This window comes from Caloenas nicobarica, chromosome 16 (assembly GCF_036013445.1).
Source record: "Caloenas nicobarica isolate bCalNic1 chromosome 16, bCalNic1.hap1, whole genome shotgun sequence".
Lineage (NCBI taxonomy): Eukaryota > Metazoa > Chordata > Aves > Columbiformes > Columbidae > Caloenas > Caloenas nicobarica.
Genome location: NC_088260.1, coordinates 2113210 through 2131822, shown reverse-complemented (window position 1 = coordinate 2131822; position 18613 = coordinate 2113210). Strand labels below are relative to the sequence as shown.

Here is an 18613-nt window from a genome sequence, read left to right as displayed (position 1 = left end):
AGCCACAAATATTTAACTGTGTGCATTCGTTGCTAATAACCAGATCATGATACAAGTGTAAATATCACACAAGCCTCAGCCTCCCGATACGCTGGCAAAACGTCAGCGCATTTCAGTAGTTTGCTGTCACTAAATTTTATCCTCTGGTAGGCATGGAAATAAAGTTATGGTCATGTTCAGGACACCACAGGCACAACATGACATTTTTGCCTATACCACCCCTTGCACCTATAATATATTTTTAACTTGCAAGGCCAAAGTATGCAAACTGACCTAATACTATTCTTGGCCAAGGTGTATATTTTGATTTAAGGTTGGATTTCAGTTCCCCTGACCATTCAATTTTATTGACAGCCTGTACTCCCAATCCAGTGAAGCTCCTCAGTTTAGAAGAACGCAGGCATCTGATCTAGTCCAGTATCTTGTCAATGATGATGACATTAATCTGCTCCTGCAGCAGAAGTCACCTTCCTCCCATTCTCCCCAAACTAAACAATCCCCAGGGAGTCTGTATCGACCTTCACAGGCTGCAGGAGAGAGAGGTTTAATACACTGGAATGCCCAAGGCTTAGCATGGTTTCTATTTTCCTCCATCATTAAATGGGAAATTACTCTTCATAACTTTCTGATGGTCTTGGTCATCATCATAAACGTTTGTTTCAGAATCCTGCTACAGTTTGGTCTTCATGAACTTATTAGCTAAATTAGCTCAAACCCCATTTGTCCCAATCCTGTTAATACTTATGTTTATTTTTAGAGCCGTGCACCCAAAAGAGAACCATTTCTATTTTAACTTAAGCAATCCTAATGCTCTGATGAATCAAGGAGTTCAATTGCTCAGCAACTAAAGAGCTGTCACTCAGCTTTCGTCTGACAGGAAGCAACGTGTCTTCAAGTATAAATCATGCAAAACATGACGTATCTATGCAAAGAGAAAAATTTACAAGTGACCTGTACTTTTCATGCACCTGCTCTCTCTAACTTTGAAATGTGAGCAGCTATCTCAAGGTCATTTTTGCTTCATGTATTCTTAAAAAAACTCTGAGACTGATACAATATGAAAAATTTTAAATATTCACTGATTCCCACTCCCTTTTTGGTGTAAGTGGCTGATGGTGTCCTTTTCATGAGGATATCACTGTGTCCATTAGCAAAGAGCAAAGCTTCTTGGCTTCAAATAAAGTGAGCGCATGGATTTATTTGTAAACACTTCTGAAGCCCTTTGAAAAATGTCGGTACAAACGTGAGCAGCTGCCTGTGGCCAGTTGTGCTGCAGTTCACGCGGCACCGTCTGCAACCCTGACACTCACCACAACTCCAGGTTTCTGTGCTATCGGTCACCCTTGTGCACAAGAAGCACAAAACCAAAATATTCCCTTCACACAGAATATCTGCATTGCTCTCCCAGCACACTCTAAAATGATCCTTGACACATGTCCTTTACAATGTAGATCAACTGAAGGTATTTAAGGTAGAAAAGTAATCCGGGCTCTGAGAGAAAAAACCAGTAACATTAAAGATACTTTAGCTATTTTTCTAAACTTCTTTCTTTTTACTATAGTTTGTTGTGATTACTTGAAGCCGGTGTTACTTGCAAGAGAAAAACATGACACGCTGTGATGTTAACTCCCATTGCTGACTCTGATTTCATGGGCATCCTTTTCTCCTTGTTTCAATGACTTCTGAAATAAAAGCATCAGCCTCTAATCACTTCAGCTGTTGCTATTTTATTTTGCTATATGACAGGGAAGAGTTGATGTGCTTTGTAAAAATGCTGTCTGTGAAATGAAGTGGTTGGGAAGATTCTGGGACCTCTGGATCTAAAAGCAGAGGCGTCTGTGTATTTTAGCTCCTCAACAGCGAACAGCTCGTTTACTGCCTTGCACACTGCAGCAACTAGAGGGAGATACAGCACGCTGACTGTTTGGCCTGAAAAAACCTCACTCAAAAGGCCTTTCCCAAATAACAAAGACGACAACGCATCTAACAAGTTCAAGCCACAACCTCCCGACTCCCAGAGAACATGTACAAAATTCAAAATATCCCCCTCCTGGAAGATTCTATGAAAGCATTACCACGCGTCCCACTGAAATGATTTAAGACACAAGAGTAAACGCCTGAGCTGAGGACATTTTCACTGAAGCTATAAATCACCAGCATAAAAAGCAGCAGACATGCAAGTTTAACCCCCTCTCTACTCAGCCAGCATTACTGTCCTGCACGTCTCCTTACACGCAAGTCACGCAAGCCAAGGAAGAGACCAGAAATAATTCCTGCCCCTTTGCTAGAATCAAATCCCAGCAGGGAGTCAATTAAGCCAGAGCACAGCATGTTATTGAAGTTCCCCTGGCCAGGAGTCACTTGTACCTGAATGTCCCGCTTCAGAGGTTTCAGTGCTCTGAAAGTCTGAATATACAAGGAGTCTTCTCCTTGTCTTTGATTAGATGACCTTGGTCAGATGAATCTATAAGCAGAGATGTTCAAATTCTTCAGGTACTGCCATACGCCCCCAAAATATGGGATTATCCCTTAAACCTGCTACATTATTTCAGTTGTAGTTTTCAACGTTCACCGTTCTTAAATACTGGGAACTCACTGGTATCAACTATCAACATTCCTAATGTAAAAGCAAGGTGGGAAAAAACCTCGCACTTGTCGAAACATGACCAGGTTCTTATCCTTACAAATTCAAATTGTACAATGTGATTACAGCTTCACAACCCAAAGGAATTTACATCCCCTAAATCACTGTGTGGCCCTCTAAGATGTCTGTGTTGCTTTTCATTGCAAAAAAGGCCTGGATCACCCCCATAAAAAGTGCTTTAAGACCCACAAATAACATACAAATAATATGCCCAAAGCAACAGCTTTTTTTTTTAGTGCTTCGGTCCTTACCCAGGAAAAAGAAGAGACTAACACAGGACAGGAATTCATTGTAGATACCATAGAGCAATCTAATAATCCCCAGTCTGCTCATGAATGTGACAGGGATTAGAGCATAAAGATAAAGGTTAGATTAATTTATCTACAATTTTCAGAGAAAGTTAACTGGAGACTTTTGGGGTAGGGAGAAAAATACCAAACCTGCTGGCAAAGTAGAAAATTCCACAAAGGCTTCCTTTTTTTCTCGTTGTTCCAGGGGAAGCTGCCAGGGCATCTGATGGGGCTTCGCCATCACCTTCACCTTGTAGGCCATATTGGGCTTCAAATTAAAAAAGTGGTACTTGTAGCTAGCAGCCTTGACGATGTCGAATTCTTCTTCATTAAGAAAGATCACGTGACTGTAATTACTATTTGTAGGGAGCCAAGACAGCTCAGCGGAAATCTGGGTTATATTGTCCACTTTAAGATTAGAGGGGGCTACTATGACATCCTTCCCAACTAACAAAGTGCACTGCAGTTCATCTGAGTTACCCTTGTTTGTGATGCTCTGAATGGATATCCGGTATGTACAAGTAGAAATGTTAAGCTTTTCTATAAGAGCTTTCGTTCTGCTTCCCAAGGCTATGTTCATCCGTATTTCCTTGTCAACCAGAACATTGTAGCTGCTAATCGTTCCCCATCCGGGTGGCACTACCGGTGGCTCCCAGCCCACAATGACACTTTTGGCTAGTTGTTTAATAAGGGTGATTTTTCTAGGATAAGGCACAATGTCTTCTCCAATTTCATCAATGTTTACATCCAGAGTCCCTGAACCATTGGTGATTACACTAGAGTCTATGTGACTTGGCGGACTAATCTCCGAGAGATCTCCTTCCAAAGTAGGACCCGAATGGTTGATAAAATTCTGATCTTGTTCACTGCTTAATGTGCTTGATAATCGGGTCTCGTTGTCTTGAACAAAATCCACAAAATTTGAAGGGACTAGTCCTCTTTGTCCATCTAGAAGTTCCCCTGGTGAGAAAGAACAATGCCATTAAAATCCTGGGAGGAGCACACATCTTGCATGTTAAAGCCTTGCAAGTAGACAAGAAAAGGAAGAAGATATAAGTGAAAACTGGACATAAACAACATTTGCAGCTTGAGAACGTAAAGGCTCAATGAGGCAAAAACCAGAGGCAGTAAGCTTTCTTGTCAACTTAAATCTTGCCAGTAGGAAAAGCTGACAATATAAAATATCTCATAATTAGCTTTGCCTGCGAGGAGAGGCTTTGCTGGTGCAAATTAATTAACACAATGATGATACAGGTAATTTTAGCAACTGATTTGGTAGTAGATGAAGGAAAGAACTGGGAGCATGTTTGACAGATGAACTGATTTGAATCTGCATGAATTAGCATGTATCCACAGATTGAAAAAGAATACCTTCGTAAAAGCCATCTTCATCCATATCTCCATACACATAAAGGTACTTTCCTGCTGTAAGGGGGAGTTCTGCTTCTGGATTTTCATTTGGTCCATCGAAAGGGTTGTAACTGCAGTTGAGTACAGATGGAAAACGTGTGTTCACTGACAACCCCGCACAACCGAACACGAATCAGAAAAAGGCTGCACAGGAAGGTAATTCCTCAGTTCAAGCTTTTTGCTTCCCTTGTGAAACACATTCTGAGCGGAGTCCGGGTCAGTTTGTTGCTGTGAACTGGAACTGTATCACCAACAGGCTGCCAGGACACGTAACCTGTTTGCTTAAGCACCACGCACTTAAAACCACATCCTTTTCTGTAGAATTTACTTACAGGTTTCTCACTTAGGTCTCTTCGAATACACTGGCCAAAATAGTCTTTAATTTTAAAAGTGAATTAGAGCAAACTCAGTTGTGGGTGTCTTTTCAAGCCCCCATATCCACTTGTTTTACATGGCAGTCTTTTACACAAGTTTATTCACTTCAACAGAGACTAGTTAAATAAAGACTAAACCAGTGAGCTACAGCTAAAACGAGGTACTCAGGTACAGAAAATTCTTGAAACGCATCTACTATCCATAACATTGTTTCTGGGTAATAATTTAGTGCATGAATAAGTGAAGTAAAACCAAATGTTGACTATTACAAATATTTTTTACATATGTAATGAGTATGTAAATTACATGTGTAATTTTTACCTATAACGGGCAATGCAAAGATGGACTTTCCCAGAATATCTCTGCTTTGAGGTATTGGAATTCTGATCATTATCCATCTGTAGAGAAAAATAAAAAAGACAATGTGATTATGTGGTTTCAAAAAGATGCATTCACTGTTTTCCTGACAGGCAGTATAAATCAGACAGGGAACACGCAACACTGAAAAAGAAAATTAAATTCTAACATAGAACAAAACAGGTTAATTTTACTTAGAAGCGCTTCGGACTTCACAGCATTATGTCCCATTTTTAGATTTTATTAACACACTCTCCCCCCTGGGCCTGGATACCTCTAAAAAAGAATGGAGATTACTTTTTGTGAGCTTGCATAATGCAAGTATGTATCACGTAATTAAACTCTAGAAGGGACACAACGAACAATTCTGCAAAAGAGGGCTTGACATTCTCAGTGAGAGACAACTCAAAAATAATAGAAAAAGGGAATTAAATTTGACGTGCACTTCTTCTGTTCCTTGCTGTTAGTTCTGCTTCCCTAAGTCTCGTTGCTAAGCTGGCCTCTTCTCAAAGCAGCGGATGTTCCCACTTTTCAGTAATGCTGCTACACACAAACATACACACATTCATCTGTGGATAATCCTCAGATATGCCCAATTCCTACTATAAAAGAATCTAATGTTTTGTTGAATATCCTGCACCACACTCAGGCTTATGATCTCTTTAAAAACATTTTGATTCTTTCAGCTTTCACAGGTACAGTAGCAATGAATATAAAACAGAGAGAAAATATGCACACAGTTTCAATTTATTTCTTCTGTAAAGATTAAGAATTAGATTCAGGACTGTAAGGTAAAGGGTAAGATCTAAAGAGCCTTTCCTCATGGCTGTTTGCCCATGTAAAACAACCTTGCAGTATTTCATAGAAAATAATACCCTTCTATAAAGTTTTCAAAATGTGTCCTACACCTCCTTATATTTAACATTTGTCCTAAATATCAACAACCACGTTTTCTCAGAAGATGAGAACACTCATGTCTGGACTTTCTAAAAGCAGGTGGATCAACCTGCATCGGAGCCCTGGAGAAGTCTTGGCCCCATAGCATACATTGTCAGCAAGAAATTTAAAAAGACTCACGTCTGAATCAAATCTGCATCTTGGGGTACCAGATCTTGACTTGGACAGGAATGTAGGTTTGACAGACAATTGTTCTGGTTTGTCTCCAGATATCTGAAGGGGTCGTATAAACTCTGAAATCACACAACGACTTCCAGAAGGACTTTCATGACCTGGCAGGGAACAAAACACATACGGGAATAAGTAATTGTTCTCAGGCATTTCTTAAGAGCTCCTTGTTAACACCAGTACTAAACCACATAATTTGATTACAGTGCCGTCTCTCCAGTTTCTACAAAAACAGAAGACATAGGCTATGAAAAAGGAAAAATCTCCAGAAATGCTTTTTGAATATTTTTATTGTGCTTTTTTTTTAAAGCACTTAAGAATAAAAAGGAAAAGACAGTTTATACTGCACATTGGGAGGACCCAAGCAGGCAGCCTTATACCAGGCTGGACACATCTCCAGCCAAAACCAGGCCTAATGGTGAGGGGACACGAGTAAAAAGAACAACTCCATCAAGGTTGCAGGAGAGACCAATAAAGTGTAATATAAAATACTTCTACATTTTTTCCCTTTTACTGTCAGTTTAGTCCCAAAACCACAGGGGAACAAGCAGGAAAGTGTCAACATCCTAATTATACTTGCAGCATCAGCAGAAGTTATAGCAAAGCAGAGTCTAGAGCATTGCTGACACAATCAGATATGCAGAATGCCTTCTCCTTTCTCTCTCATTAACATAATGAACCTCTGCTCTAATTTTTCAGACCCTAGATATGTTCAGGTTCAGCATTTCCTCTCCAGTTCTGCCAGAAGTCTGGACAGAAATGTTCTGCTCCTGAATCACAAGCTTCCCAGACACACATCTCCGGGAATTATCAGTGGAACCTCTTTATTCACATTGCAGAGGAGAATGAGCTCCAAAACATATCGTCAGAGGGTTTTTCTGGTGTGCTCCTTAGTCCAACATGATTAATTTTCTCTGCATCGCTGTAATTTACAGCAGGATAGCTTAAGCACATTGACAGCAGGGAAATACACAAGTCATCATACAAAAGATTAATTACAAGCAGCCTTGCTCACAGCAATCCCCAGGCTGGAAAAGGACACATTTTTTATTCTTGGAACCTTTCTCACATATATAATAGAAAAGTCATCCCTGTTCAGAAACCTTTAGCCAATTTAGCTCCTTCTGTTTGCTGTTAATGTGCTTGCCATATCAGCCTGTCAGCGCCAAGTCTATAAATAATTGGTCCAACTGTGATTATTCATTCAAAGGAAACTGCTGTTTGGTCTCATACCTCCTGGATTTTTCAGGCTTTGTTAGTAAATTAGTTGCACTGCACTCAAAATGTGGAGGAAGATTCTTGGACAATACAGCCCTTGCTTTGCACACATATAGGATGATAACCAGGACAGGAACACACATTAACAAGAACTCCAGGAATATCAAGATGCTGGAAGATATTCAACTGTCTTCTTTTCTCCACTTGTAAAACAGGGTACGTAAAATTTACCTGGAGTCTTTAATGGGAAAACTGTGTGGCAGTTGTAATTGCATCACATGAAGGGGCTGCAGCTGGTGCTAAAAACAAGACCCAGGCGTCCCTGCTCAGGTGCCTCCCTTCCAGCAGAGAAAGCCTGGACCCACATCCACCAATGTATGCAGAAATACAGCTTCTGCCCCAAATCCAGCTATGCAGAATGGCTCTGTTCTTCCTAACTGGACTTACTGCCACCTTCAGTGTCCATTTCTTTATTCATTTGGCTACTTATGCAATGTAACGTCTCCTCCCTCAATAAATTCTGCACTGGATGCCACCAATTCCAGCCTCTTTATGGAAAAGTGTGTGAAACAACACAAGTTGATCCTCCAAGGCTCCTTCCCAGGCTGCGGGACTGATTCTATCTGGGACCACAATGTGATCTATTTCTTAAAGCAGCTTAAAAATTGCTGTGTTTTCAAGGTATTCTCATAACTGCGATAAATTTGAAAGAACATATTTTGGGGCAAGTTGTATCATACAACATTAGCAGTTAGTTCCTGTGTATTCTGTACAGGGGACTTATTTAAGCGTCTCATGACCTTTTAAAAAATATATGTAAATTTATGCTGATTCTATACATGTAGAGCCACAGTCGGATTAAAACAAAAGTAAACACAAGCAACATCAAGCGATGCCTTTGCAAAAAGAGAAACTGAGATTCACTGTGTGTGAAGCACATTCCTCCTGAAGCCTCCCGAATCTGTAATCTCCCGATCATTTCTATAGAGGGTGTCTGCTTTCACAGATTGTAAATACACGAGTGCAGACAAAAATGTCTGCATTTAAAAACTGTCCTAACTTTATCTCCAAATTAAGAAAGAATTTCAAAATAGGATCCCTTGCTGATCCAAGGCAATTTCACTGGTGTCCCAGGGCTTGAACAACAGATTGTGGAGGAATCAGACCTATAAAGACTCTTCTAAAACTTGTTGACTCACTGGAAACTAAGAAGGAAAAAAAAAAAAAGGCACTTTTCATTTTATATTTGCACTCTGGAAAAAAATAACAGTAAAAAATGAAAAATACAAGAGGTAAGTTCATAGGAATTCGCAGCGTCTTCCAGATATGTCTCTTTTTTTTCTCTAAATACTAGAGAAGCGCCTTATAAATCCACAGGATTTTTGTCCACGAATTGTTGTAAAATCCATATAGGCTCTAAATGGCCTTTATTTTCCCATGACTGGCAAATATCTGTTAAGGAAGTCTGAAGAACACCCTTTCAAGGAAACAGCTAAGGAAGAACGATTAGACTCTCAGTTTTATTTATTGGAACTGCTGATCCATTATGGACTACCCAAATTATCTAGAAAGCCCATTTAAATGAGCCTTTGATGAATAATAAATCTCAAGGTTTCTGTATCTGATAGTGACATTATTATATGTTTAGAGTGAACTTTTGACGTCCTAATCTGTTCTGGGTTTATTTCATTTCCTGCCACATTCAGACATCACCAATTAAGGCAAAGCAGCTGGCCATAAACTGATCTCATTTCCGTCATTTGCTTTGCTTTGAAAGCTGTCCTTGTGTTCCCTCTTGTTCTTTCTTCCTCACACATAATAAAAATAATTACACTTCTGGTTTGAAGAACTTGCTGTGGCATTACCGTCATTATTGTGAAATGGTTGATTTCAATAATTAGAAATCCTGCCCACTTGCTTAAACATTACTTTATTGTTATCAGTGCATTCATCCTGAGAATGAATATTGTCCACGGGTTTCTGATGTTTATACACAAGTGCTGTAGACCCTGAATTCCAAGTGGCATAAAAATCAATAGATTACGAGAAAATGTTTACCGAGCAAGGCCTTTGAATTACTTCAGTACCAACCTAGCTGTGTTTTCTGTGGTTTTCGTCAAGTATTTCTTGGAAGATTTCTGTTTGCCATGTTTTGAAGGTTCTTTTAAAAGTGGTTTCTATTAGTGTTTCAAAAATAAATGGAAGTTAGTTTGAAGAGTGTGACCAAGGAGCTCAAAAAGTTTAGCTGATTTTCATTTGAGGATTGCAGCCTATTTAGATCAATTGGAGAGATACAGACTGGACCTTCACCAGCTGCTCCAGGGACATTTCAATAGCTAATTACCTTTCCTTTAAAATTAAGTGTTGCTTTGAAAATCGTGTCCTTAGATACATGAAGAGCTAGTCCTGTTGATATTAAAGAAGCCACTACTAAATTCTTACAGCTATCAGGTAATGCCTTCTGATTTCTCAATTTATTGCACTTTAATATCTACTTGGGTAAGACTTGCAGCTCCAGAAAGGCCTATAAACTAATATACACCACAGTGGGCAAAACTGCAAATAGCTTGAATTTTGTGTTCAAAAACCCAAAGCATACAAAGTTACTGAAGTGAAACGAAAGAAGGATGTCACCTTGGTTCGCTTTGACATGGTTTCACATTGAGTTTAGCACCCTTCAGTGAAAATAACTGCTCATCTGTAACGATGGGGAAATGATTTGTGATTTCTAGGCCTTATGCCTCAGAATTTTCCCAGAAGCTTCTCTTTATACTTGTTTTAAAACAACTTTGGAGGAATCTGTAAATAATGGAAATCACCTGACAAGTGTTCCTTTGCAGAACAAGTAGTTAAAGTAATTCTAGCATGGGTGATACTGAGCTGGCGAGCACACTCAACCTTGAGAAAAATGTCGCTCTAATACACAATCTAACATGCGATTTACACGCAAGTTACTTTTGAGTGTCCTCAGGCAACCTCTTCCCTCAATCTTTTAAATTTTCCTATGAATAATGAATCGTTAACACAGTTGTGTACTTAGGAGGAGCAGTTGCCTCCGGCAAAAGGAAAAGACCTGGCGAAAGTCGATCATAGATCTTGGAAAAAGACATACTGAGCTGAAGATACCGGGCACTGTAAGTGTGAGAAAACCAATACAGATATAATTTTTTTTTTTTTTACTTTACACTCTTCATTTTTTTTAAAACTCAAATCAACAACCTTTTTGTTGTGACCCCTCTGTTTCTAAAACACCAGGCAGTTACACGTTCAAATCCTATTTTAAACAGTTAAAAATTTAAACATACTTTTGCAGTTTAGTAAGCAACTGTAGATATTATCCCTATTCATGTCTGCTAAAATATATCCCATGAAAGTCCTCTTTAACTGAAATCACTTTGTGACAGAATTTCTGGTTTTGGAGACCGCGTTTGCTTCCATTGATTTTTTTAAAATATTTTACTTTCAAGTTTTTACAAAGAAGTGTATATTTTCTGTTGAACAAATGTAACTAAAGCAAAAATATTTTCATGTTTGTCAAAATATTCCATTCAGTTACCCAGCTCTGTTTACAAGTTTCTTTGATGTACCGGCTAACACAGCATGGGGGTCTCTGTGCTTTCTTTCTCATGAACTTCAACAATATGCCGGACCAACTCCTGGCCCTGTCAAAGTTTTCCAACAAAGCCTGTATATGCAGATAGTCTTTCTTCTTCTGACAGAAGCAGATATTTACATAAGCAATGCATCATTTTAACACAGGTTTCTCATCAGTACACCCAACAGCAATTAGAGAGAACTGCGCTCACAGTAGTGCCCAAATGAAGCTGGAACAACCTCAGTAAAGGCTTAAGAGATGCTCTGAAATTTATATCAGTCACAAAACAGGAACAGGAGTGAATTCTATCCTCCATTTGTGCAATCAAACTCTATTGATGTCATCGAGGTGCATCTTGAAAGCTACAAGGCAGAACAGATATCTACAAATAAAATGCTGGTCCTTACCTTTACCTATAGAAGTGGCTATTCCGTTCATTAACTGGGATAGAGATTTACCGGGAGAACCAGAGATATCTGAGGATGCCACCGAGTTACTGCTCAGGAGATCAATCTTCCCCGCCTGCTGTCGAAACTTCTCCAGTTCTCTGGACAAGAGGTTAAACTGTTCGCTCTGTGTCCGGCATTTCTCCTCCAGCTCTCGGACCTTGGCCTTCACAAGACAGAACACAGACATTTGACCGAGATCAGACCCAGTTACGACTCTCTCAGATTTTTCTTAAGTACCGGGAAGCCAGGACGGGCAAACTATTTAGGACAAACAGGCCCACAGTCACACTTTTCTCCCCCGAAATTCTCGCGCATATTTAGAACTAAACTTTTTAGCGGCCCTGTAATGTTGCAGTGAGTACTCCTTTTCATCCCCAGTTTCCAAAGTGGAAATTCCTCATCACATTTTTTGGCAAAAAAGTCACTGCCAAGAACTCCTGCAAACAGATCCTACAGATTTTTGAGTTCTACTAACGTCTGAATGTCACTTTGGTGTACTCTTCCAGCTTTCTCCGAAACTCAGGTATATTTCTGAGGTTTGCCTATCCCCAGCTATTAAGTTGAAGCCTCCTGAATTGTCAGATTAGTGTATTTATGTATTAAAAAACACCACCAAGAGCCCTCGCACCATGGTTCATGCAGAATGCGGGTCTGTCTACTGGCTCAACTCCCTTTCAAAAGTAATGCTCCTCACTAAAGTTGCCAAACCACACCGAAAGTAACCTGGACAATCAGCCAAGATTTTACATCTTTGCTCTGGAAGAGGCCAAAGAAAGGCTGAGACCCAGGGGACACTCATGTCCCAGGTGCCGTGACCCAAACGCTGCAAGCAGAAGTAGCTCGGAGGCACTAATAGGCTCCTTGTATGAAAAGCTGGTACATTATATCCTAATGTGATGCTTTATGATGAACAGACACCACTTCCCTTCATTAAAAACCCCTTTATAGAATATGCCTAGTTAAACAACGGTACCAACAAAGGAGAACTGGACACCCATTAAATTCATTCAACTGTACTACAGGTTTCTTTTTCTTGAAAGAGAAAAATGTTCTCAGTTCATGTAAGAAACACTGCACATATTACATTTCAAGAAAATGACGTATATTACATACCGCCTATACAAACATCTTAGCACAGCGAAACAAAACAGTCCCCAGAAGAACACAAAAGTCCAAATTTCCTACTATAGAAGATCGTACTGTTTGGTCCTTTTTTTTTTTTTTTTCTTAACAAAAGCAACACTGAGTTTTGAGGATATAATTTCTTTGTATTCATAAGACACAAATTGATTTAATTCTGCTAAAGAAGTCTTAGAGTATCTATTTGACTAATTATGAAATAGAAAACAATAAGATACAGAGACATTGTGAGAGGTTTTACACAAATATTAAATGCTTTGATTTTGGGGTTTTTTTGTCTTTCTTCTTTTCACTGTGGCTTTGAGCAACCAAAATGTGAGCCTTTGATACTTTACTGCATGAATAAGGCATCTATTTACAATCTTAAAAGAACATTAAACAAACGAAGTAGTAAAGTGCTCTGGGTTTTTGGTTCCCCTCTTTCTAATGGAACATTTAAGGATGTGCTATTCAGCTCTCTAAGAATATACACTGACCTTTCCACATGCAGTTATGGAAACTCTAGCACAAAATGAAAAATAAAAAGTCATCATCCAGAACTCAACAAGATGCTAATGCTGCCTTAAAAAATATTTTTGAAAATAAAAATTTAATGTATTATTATCATTTATTAGTTCAAAACTGATTTTCCTTTCAGAATATGCCTTCTTTGACTTTCTTTCGATTATCTAGAATCTTCATTTTCAAGTTGTTCTCTCACGACAGTACAAAGCCCGGAAGAAAAACATCTTTACTACTTTTTTTTAATCAAGATTATGAGTTAGAAGTGAGCACAAGGCTGGTACTATATAAAGAAAAAATTACCATAAGATCCACGATAGTACTAACAGGAGGCATCCCCATCCCTGTCTTTGTTTCTTGACTTCAGGCAGGTGCTGAATTTTTATTCTGTATCATGGTTCTGCCCACATAGCCTGTCCTAATAACGACGGTACAAAAGTGCCAAGTCTACTAGAACTCCTTAAAACTAGACCTGCCTAGAGCAGTGGTTGGACGGAAAGACCTTTTCCACTGCAGACCAGAACGAACGTGTTTCACTTGGGACTTATCAAGTGACTCATGGAATACATAGTGCTATTTCTAAAACTTGAACAGCTTCTTAAATGGAAAATGAAGTAGACTTCATCCATCACAAGACAGAGACTGTTAGCACAAGACAGAGAAGATGATGAGCAACTTTCCAGGTGGACAGGCTGGAATTCAGACTAGTAACGAGCTCACACATTCTGTTACAGAGATGCCATTTCATAGTTTAATTATTTGTGTAGCATCAATGGCTTTCAGTACATGGCTCAACAAATCAGCCTCAGGTGGAAATACCACATGAAATTATCTTCGTATTAAAAAAGTGCCAATCTGAATTCAGACAAAATCCAGTCAGAAAGCTACGATCTAGAATGAACTACCAAACCATTCTTACTGGGCATGCTCGTAAGAAACTCATTTGCAAAACCAGTATCTGAGTTCTCATTAAATCATGTCATATTTGATGGTTCCTCTTTTATAGAAAAAACCCTGATTTTGGTGATTCGGTATTGGGCCAATAAATGCCAAGCATGCCCGCGTAACAATGGTTCTAGCACACATCCCATGCAAGGTTCGGCTTTTAACAGGAAAAGTGCAGGATTCAGGACAAGGAAAGGAGAATTTATGCCCTAAAATACCTGCATGCTGTCCAAGGTGTTCTGGATGAAGTGCAAAGCAATAAATTCCAAACAAGACACAGTAAACGAAGAGATGGGAAATAAACAAAGAAATAAAAACAGGTTTGAACACTTTTTTTTCCACATTTCAAAGCAAAATATATTAGAACAGCTAACACGTGTAAAAACATGCATTAACACCAACCATGGTATAGAACGTTTCAGAAATCAATAGCGCTGCTGGTCTTAAGTTGCAAAAGGCAGATTAAATAAAATGCTAAAAAATAATGGCCTCATGGCAATGAAAAGCAAAATCTTAGGAAACATTGATGGGGTTCTGCAAAATCAGAGGTTGCAGACAAATCAGCTAAATAGAAATTTTAATAAGCTTGAGGGAGTGTAAATAATCACTTGCCTGCTTTATTTCTACTTACGTTTTCCTGCATCATCTACTTTCTACCAGGCACTAAATAATAATTTAATCTTACATTCTTAAAGGCAAGACAAGTGTAATATATATGATGATAATGAAAGCATATGCGTAAAACACTTTCTGTGGGAACATTAACTTTTATCGGTATAAATAAACAATTAAACCAAATTTTTTAAAAGATGATCAATGCACCTGAAAAACCACCTTCCATCGGTGCATGAGCAGTAAGTACAGACAGAAGAACAACTGTGAGAAGGTAAAAAGACGAGAAATTGTGTTCTGCTATAAACAGAGTTCTAAGTGCAATGTTGACAATGCACTTGCTGTTATCAATCTATGGTATCGTGTGTTCTTTATGACATGTACTGTTTGTTAAGACTTAATAACCATTTAATGCCTTTTCCTTAGAAAAGAAAACAAGTTTGGTAGTGATCAGTGGACACCTATTTTGCATGAAAAAAATGAAGAGCAAAAAGAACGAAGGGAAATCTGGATGCAGTTAGTATGCTATTTATTGTGCATCTGTATTTTCTGACACTTTACCTTATGTTTACTACGTAGTATTTAATTAGGAACCTTAGGTACTTGATTGGTATGCGCAGCTATATTTCCAGCTTAAACAATAACAATTCTCACAAGTAAACACTTCCTTTTTATATATCTAACAGTATTTTACAAAAAATGGTACCAAAATTTCCATTCTATACAAAGAGACACTGAGGTCCACACGTCACTTCCAGCAGCTCAACTTAATGTATCCCTAACAGAATTATAATCTTTAAAGAATGCAATTATATTAGAAGAGAAAAACACCCTTATTTGCCTACATATTACTTGAAACTTTTACAAGTGCTGCCGTTGTAAAGTTATCATATTCATAATGACCTCCACAAGCAAAGGTAAGACAAAGAATCCCTTCTTACCTCTAGCAGTTGAACTGCTCCTTCATGTTCCTTCTTAGCTTCAACCTGAGCCTTGTTTTAAGAAAGGAAAGGAGGCAGGGGAAGGAAAACAGAAAAACGAAAACAGAAAAAGGAAAAATTAATTAGTCGTGCCACATATAATTTGCTCTAACTACGTAAAGTAGCATACTGTTTACTCAAATCCAAAGCCAATTACAGTCTTGAAGGGATGTCAATATAACTATAGAGCTTTGGTTCCAAGCCACTGAAATAACTACTTATTTTTAGGAGACTGAATCTTGGTGAAGCTTAATAGCATTGGTGTTTTGTTGGACCAAGATGAACATGCTCAATGCACTTCAAGAACACATCAGAAGTATTTCTGAAACCCTCTAAATTAAAACTGAAAAATGAGTTTGTTATTCTACATTGCAGGAGGTTCATAGTGTAGAAACCTTCCATACCAGGTACGAGAAAGCAACACCAAACTTAGGCTTATTCTTTACATGCAGCAACAGTATTTATCATCTAAGTAAGTAGCTCACAAACCATTTCAAGGCAGCCACAAGAAAGGTTGTCTGTAAACAGAGGTGCAACATTTAGGGTCCAATCAACTGGGTCAAAGAAGAAAAGCGGGAATCAATAAGAGCAGAAAAGCGTATTTTATGTAGCTCAGAAATTCAGGTATCGAATTTTGGTCAGGAAAAGTCTAAACATTAGAAACAAAAAAAAAATAGGACTCAGTAACTTTGTGCTGTCCTCGCTTATTTCTGTTTAGGTTTTCACTCTCTTCTTTATTGAAGCTTTCCCAAGATAAGCAAAACTCTTTATTAACGTTGTATCAGGCTGATAGTGTGTGATGCACTAACTTTGCCTCTTAGCTCCTTATTATGGTAACCCAAAGACCACGTTCTGCACATTACTCAGAGAAAAGTCTTGAACCCTCCAGTTTAGCAGAGGACAACACCTCACAGACTTTCTGCTTCAATGGGCAAGATACTCCCATGATGGATGCTCACACCTTAACCTCGTTTTCCTCATCTCTGAGGGCCACCCTGCTCCGTTACTGGTTTCAGTGGAAGCGGGGCCAGCCCATAAAGTCACAATGAAAAACATAGACCCAAACTATACTTCACTGTCATGCATGAAAGTAAAGCCTTCCTTTGGTCCTGAAAGCATAATTGTATTTCTTCTTGTACTACAGTGATAAGTCTTATCACTAGCACCTGACAAAATATTGGCTCAATGAGCATTAGCAAAGATATGATGACAGGTAATAGAAAGCCTTGTGTTATCCATCATTACAAGTTTAATAAAATCTACCCAGAATATGACTTCTTGATAAATGACTGGAAAACCTGCATCAATAGCTATCTCTTTTTTACATCGAACTATCTTGTATTACGGCTTTCTTGGAGAAAAACACCATCTGATTCCCCATCAACACAAACCCTTGATGAACAATATTATATTCTTCCCTTTAGGCTGAAGATCTGATCAGTCTGTACATATATTAAAAACACAATGAACTTTTATTTATAATATCAGAAAGTGACAGCAAATGCATCAGACTAACAGTAACTTGCTTTGTTTTGAAGTGCACATTTCTGTGGTTCATCAGCAACTTTATGACAGTAACAAGATATGCCAAGAAATTTAAGTCCAAAATTTATGTGAAAGCTTAAATAATAACAGCTGCAAATAACTAGAAACTGCATTTTGAAATATGCCTAAATAGATTAATAGCAAAAGGCTAAAAAGAAAATTAACTGAAATATTTCATTCGGTCAAGTGCAGCTTTCTATTTCAAGCAAACTATGTTTAGATGTATCTTTTTATTCTGCTGAGAAGGTCTGTCCATGCCAATTTTCTACCAAATTATCATTAGCATTATTATTTCTGTGTTTTGATCTACTCAAGCAATTGGAAAAATCAACATTAGTATTGAGACAATTGCAGCTTTAAGTGACTTTGGAAAGACTGAAACTCAGTACCATATTTTTTATATTCTAATGAATATTAAGAAGAAGTTCAATGTGAAAAAAAAAGTTTTAAACTGATCCGTGAATTAGAGAATGAACTTGGAAATGAGGTACTTAAACAACTGTTTAGTTTATGAAAAAGAAGATCAACTGTGATGTGTAAGTACCTTGACAAGGACTCGAATCTAATTCAGTGGAGAAAGGTGGTTGTAAGCATCGCCAGTGTCTGGAAGAGGAGGGCAAAGAAATCCTAACAAAACATGAGTGTGTCAGTGAGAATGATGGACTCTTCCAGCAAACTGACAAGGAAACGGTGGATTCTCCACATTTTGATTATCATGAAATTAGGACCGGATTCCTTCCTAACATTTAAGGAATGCAGAAATATTTCTGAGCACAATATAGGGGGAAGCAATGGAAATACAAAGGAAATCCACGTACTTGTATCACTTTCCTCCCTCTTGGCAAATACAAGGACTTATATATACCGGTCAGTTTAGTCTTCACTGGCACAAAAACGTATAAATCAATTCCTACAGTCCTGTAAATCCAGCAGCAACCATCCCCTTGTTACACCTGCACGGGCAATCATGCAGAACAGGAACCAGCGGTGGTTTAAGTTCCTTCAACGCAGAAGCTCCGTTCTGTGCCCTGTGCCCGGGCACTGCAATTTCCCATTTCCCCCGACTTGCCCTTTCTCCGCTCACCTTCTGCAGGAGCTCGATTTCCTGCTGTTTGGCGTTGAGAACAGCCAAGGCTTGCTCATGCTCCAACTCCAGCTGTTGCCGCCGTTCAGCAGCCTCTCGCATATGCTGCGTCAAAGGAAGCAGAAAAACAGTCAGGAGGTTTGACATCTTCTACCTGCAGCCAAACTCTGCCGTTCCAGACTCACAGATGTTCATCTCAACGTGAAAGTTCTCTGGTAGAGAGGCAAGCGGGAAACCGGAGAGGGTTTTAATTCGGTCAGTACTCAGAGGCATATTGCCAATGCTAAACTCGGGCGTTTTGACAGCAATCTCTTTTAGGATATATGCCTCTGTCATTGCCAGC

At 38.8% G+C, this 18613-nt stretch overlaps 1 protein-coding gene across 12 annotated transcripts in view; it reads right to left on the bottom strand.

Moving 5' to 3' along the window:
- RIMBP2 (RIMS binding protein 2) overlaps positions 1–18613 on the bottom strand; it is a 127568-nt gene that overhangs the window by 27130 nt on the left and 81825 nt on the right. For 9 of the 12 annotated variants that reach the window (XR_010607112.1, XM_065646748.1, XM_065646742.1 and 6 more), the window contains 8 exons: positions 18271–18375; positions 15603–15653; positions 14268–14288; positions 11422–11626; positions 6154–6305; positions 5041–5117; positions 4306–4415; positions 3085–3894 (listed from right to left, as the gene is read on the bottom strand). Coding sequence is in view for 11 of the 12 variants with exons in the window: in XM_065646748.1 (XP_065502820.1) it covers positions 3085–3894; positions 4306–4415; positions 5041–5117; positions 6154–6305; positions 11422–11626; positions 14268–14288; positions 15603–15653; positions 18271–18375 (1531 nt within the window). In the remaining variant the exon portion in view is untranslated. The remainder of the gene's footprint in view (positions 1–3084; positions 3895–4305; positions 4416–5040; positions 5118–6153; positions 6306–11421; positions 11627–14267; positions 14289–15602; positions 15654–18270; positions 18376–18613) is intronic. The other 3 variants (XM_065646740.1, XM_065646749.1, XM_065646750.1) reach the window with 1 other exon arrangement.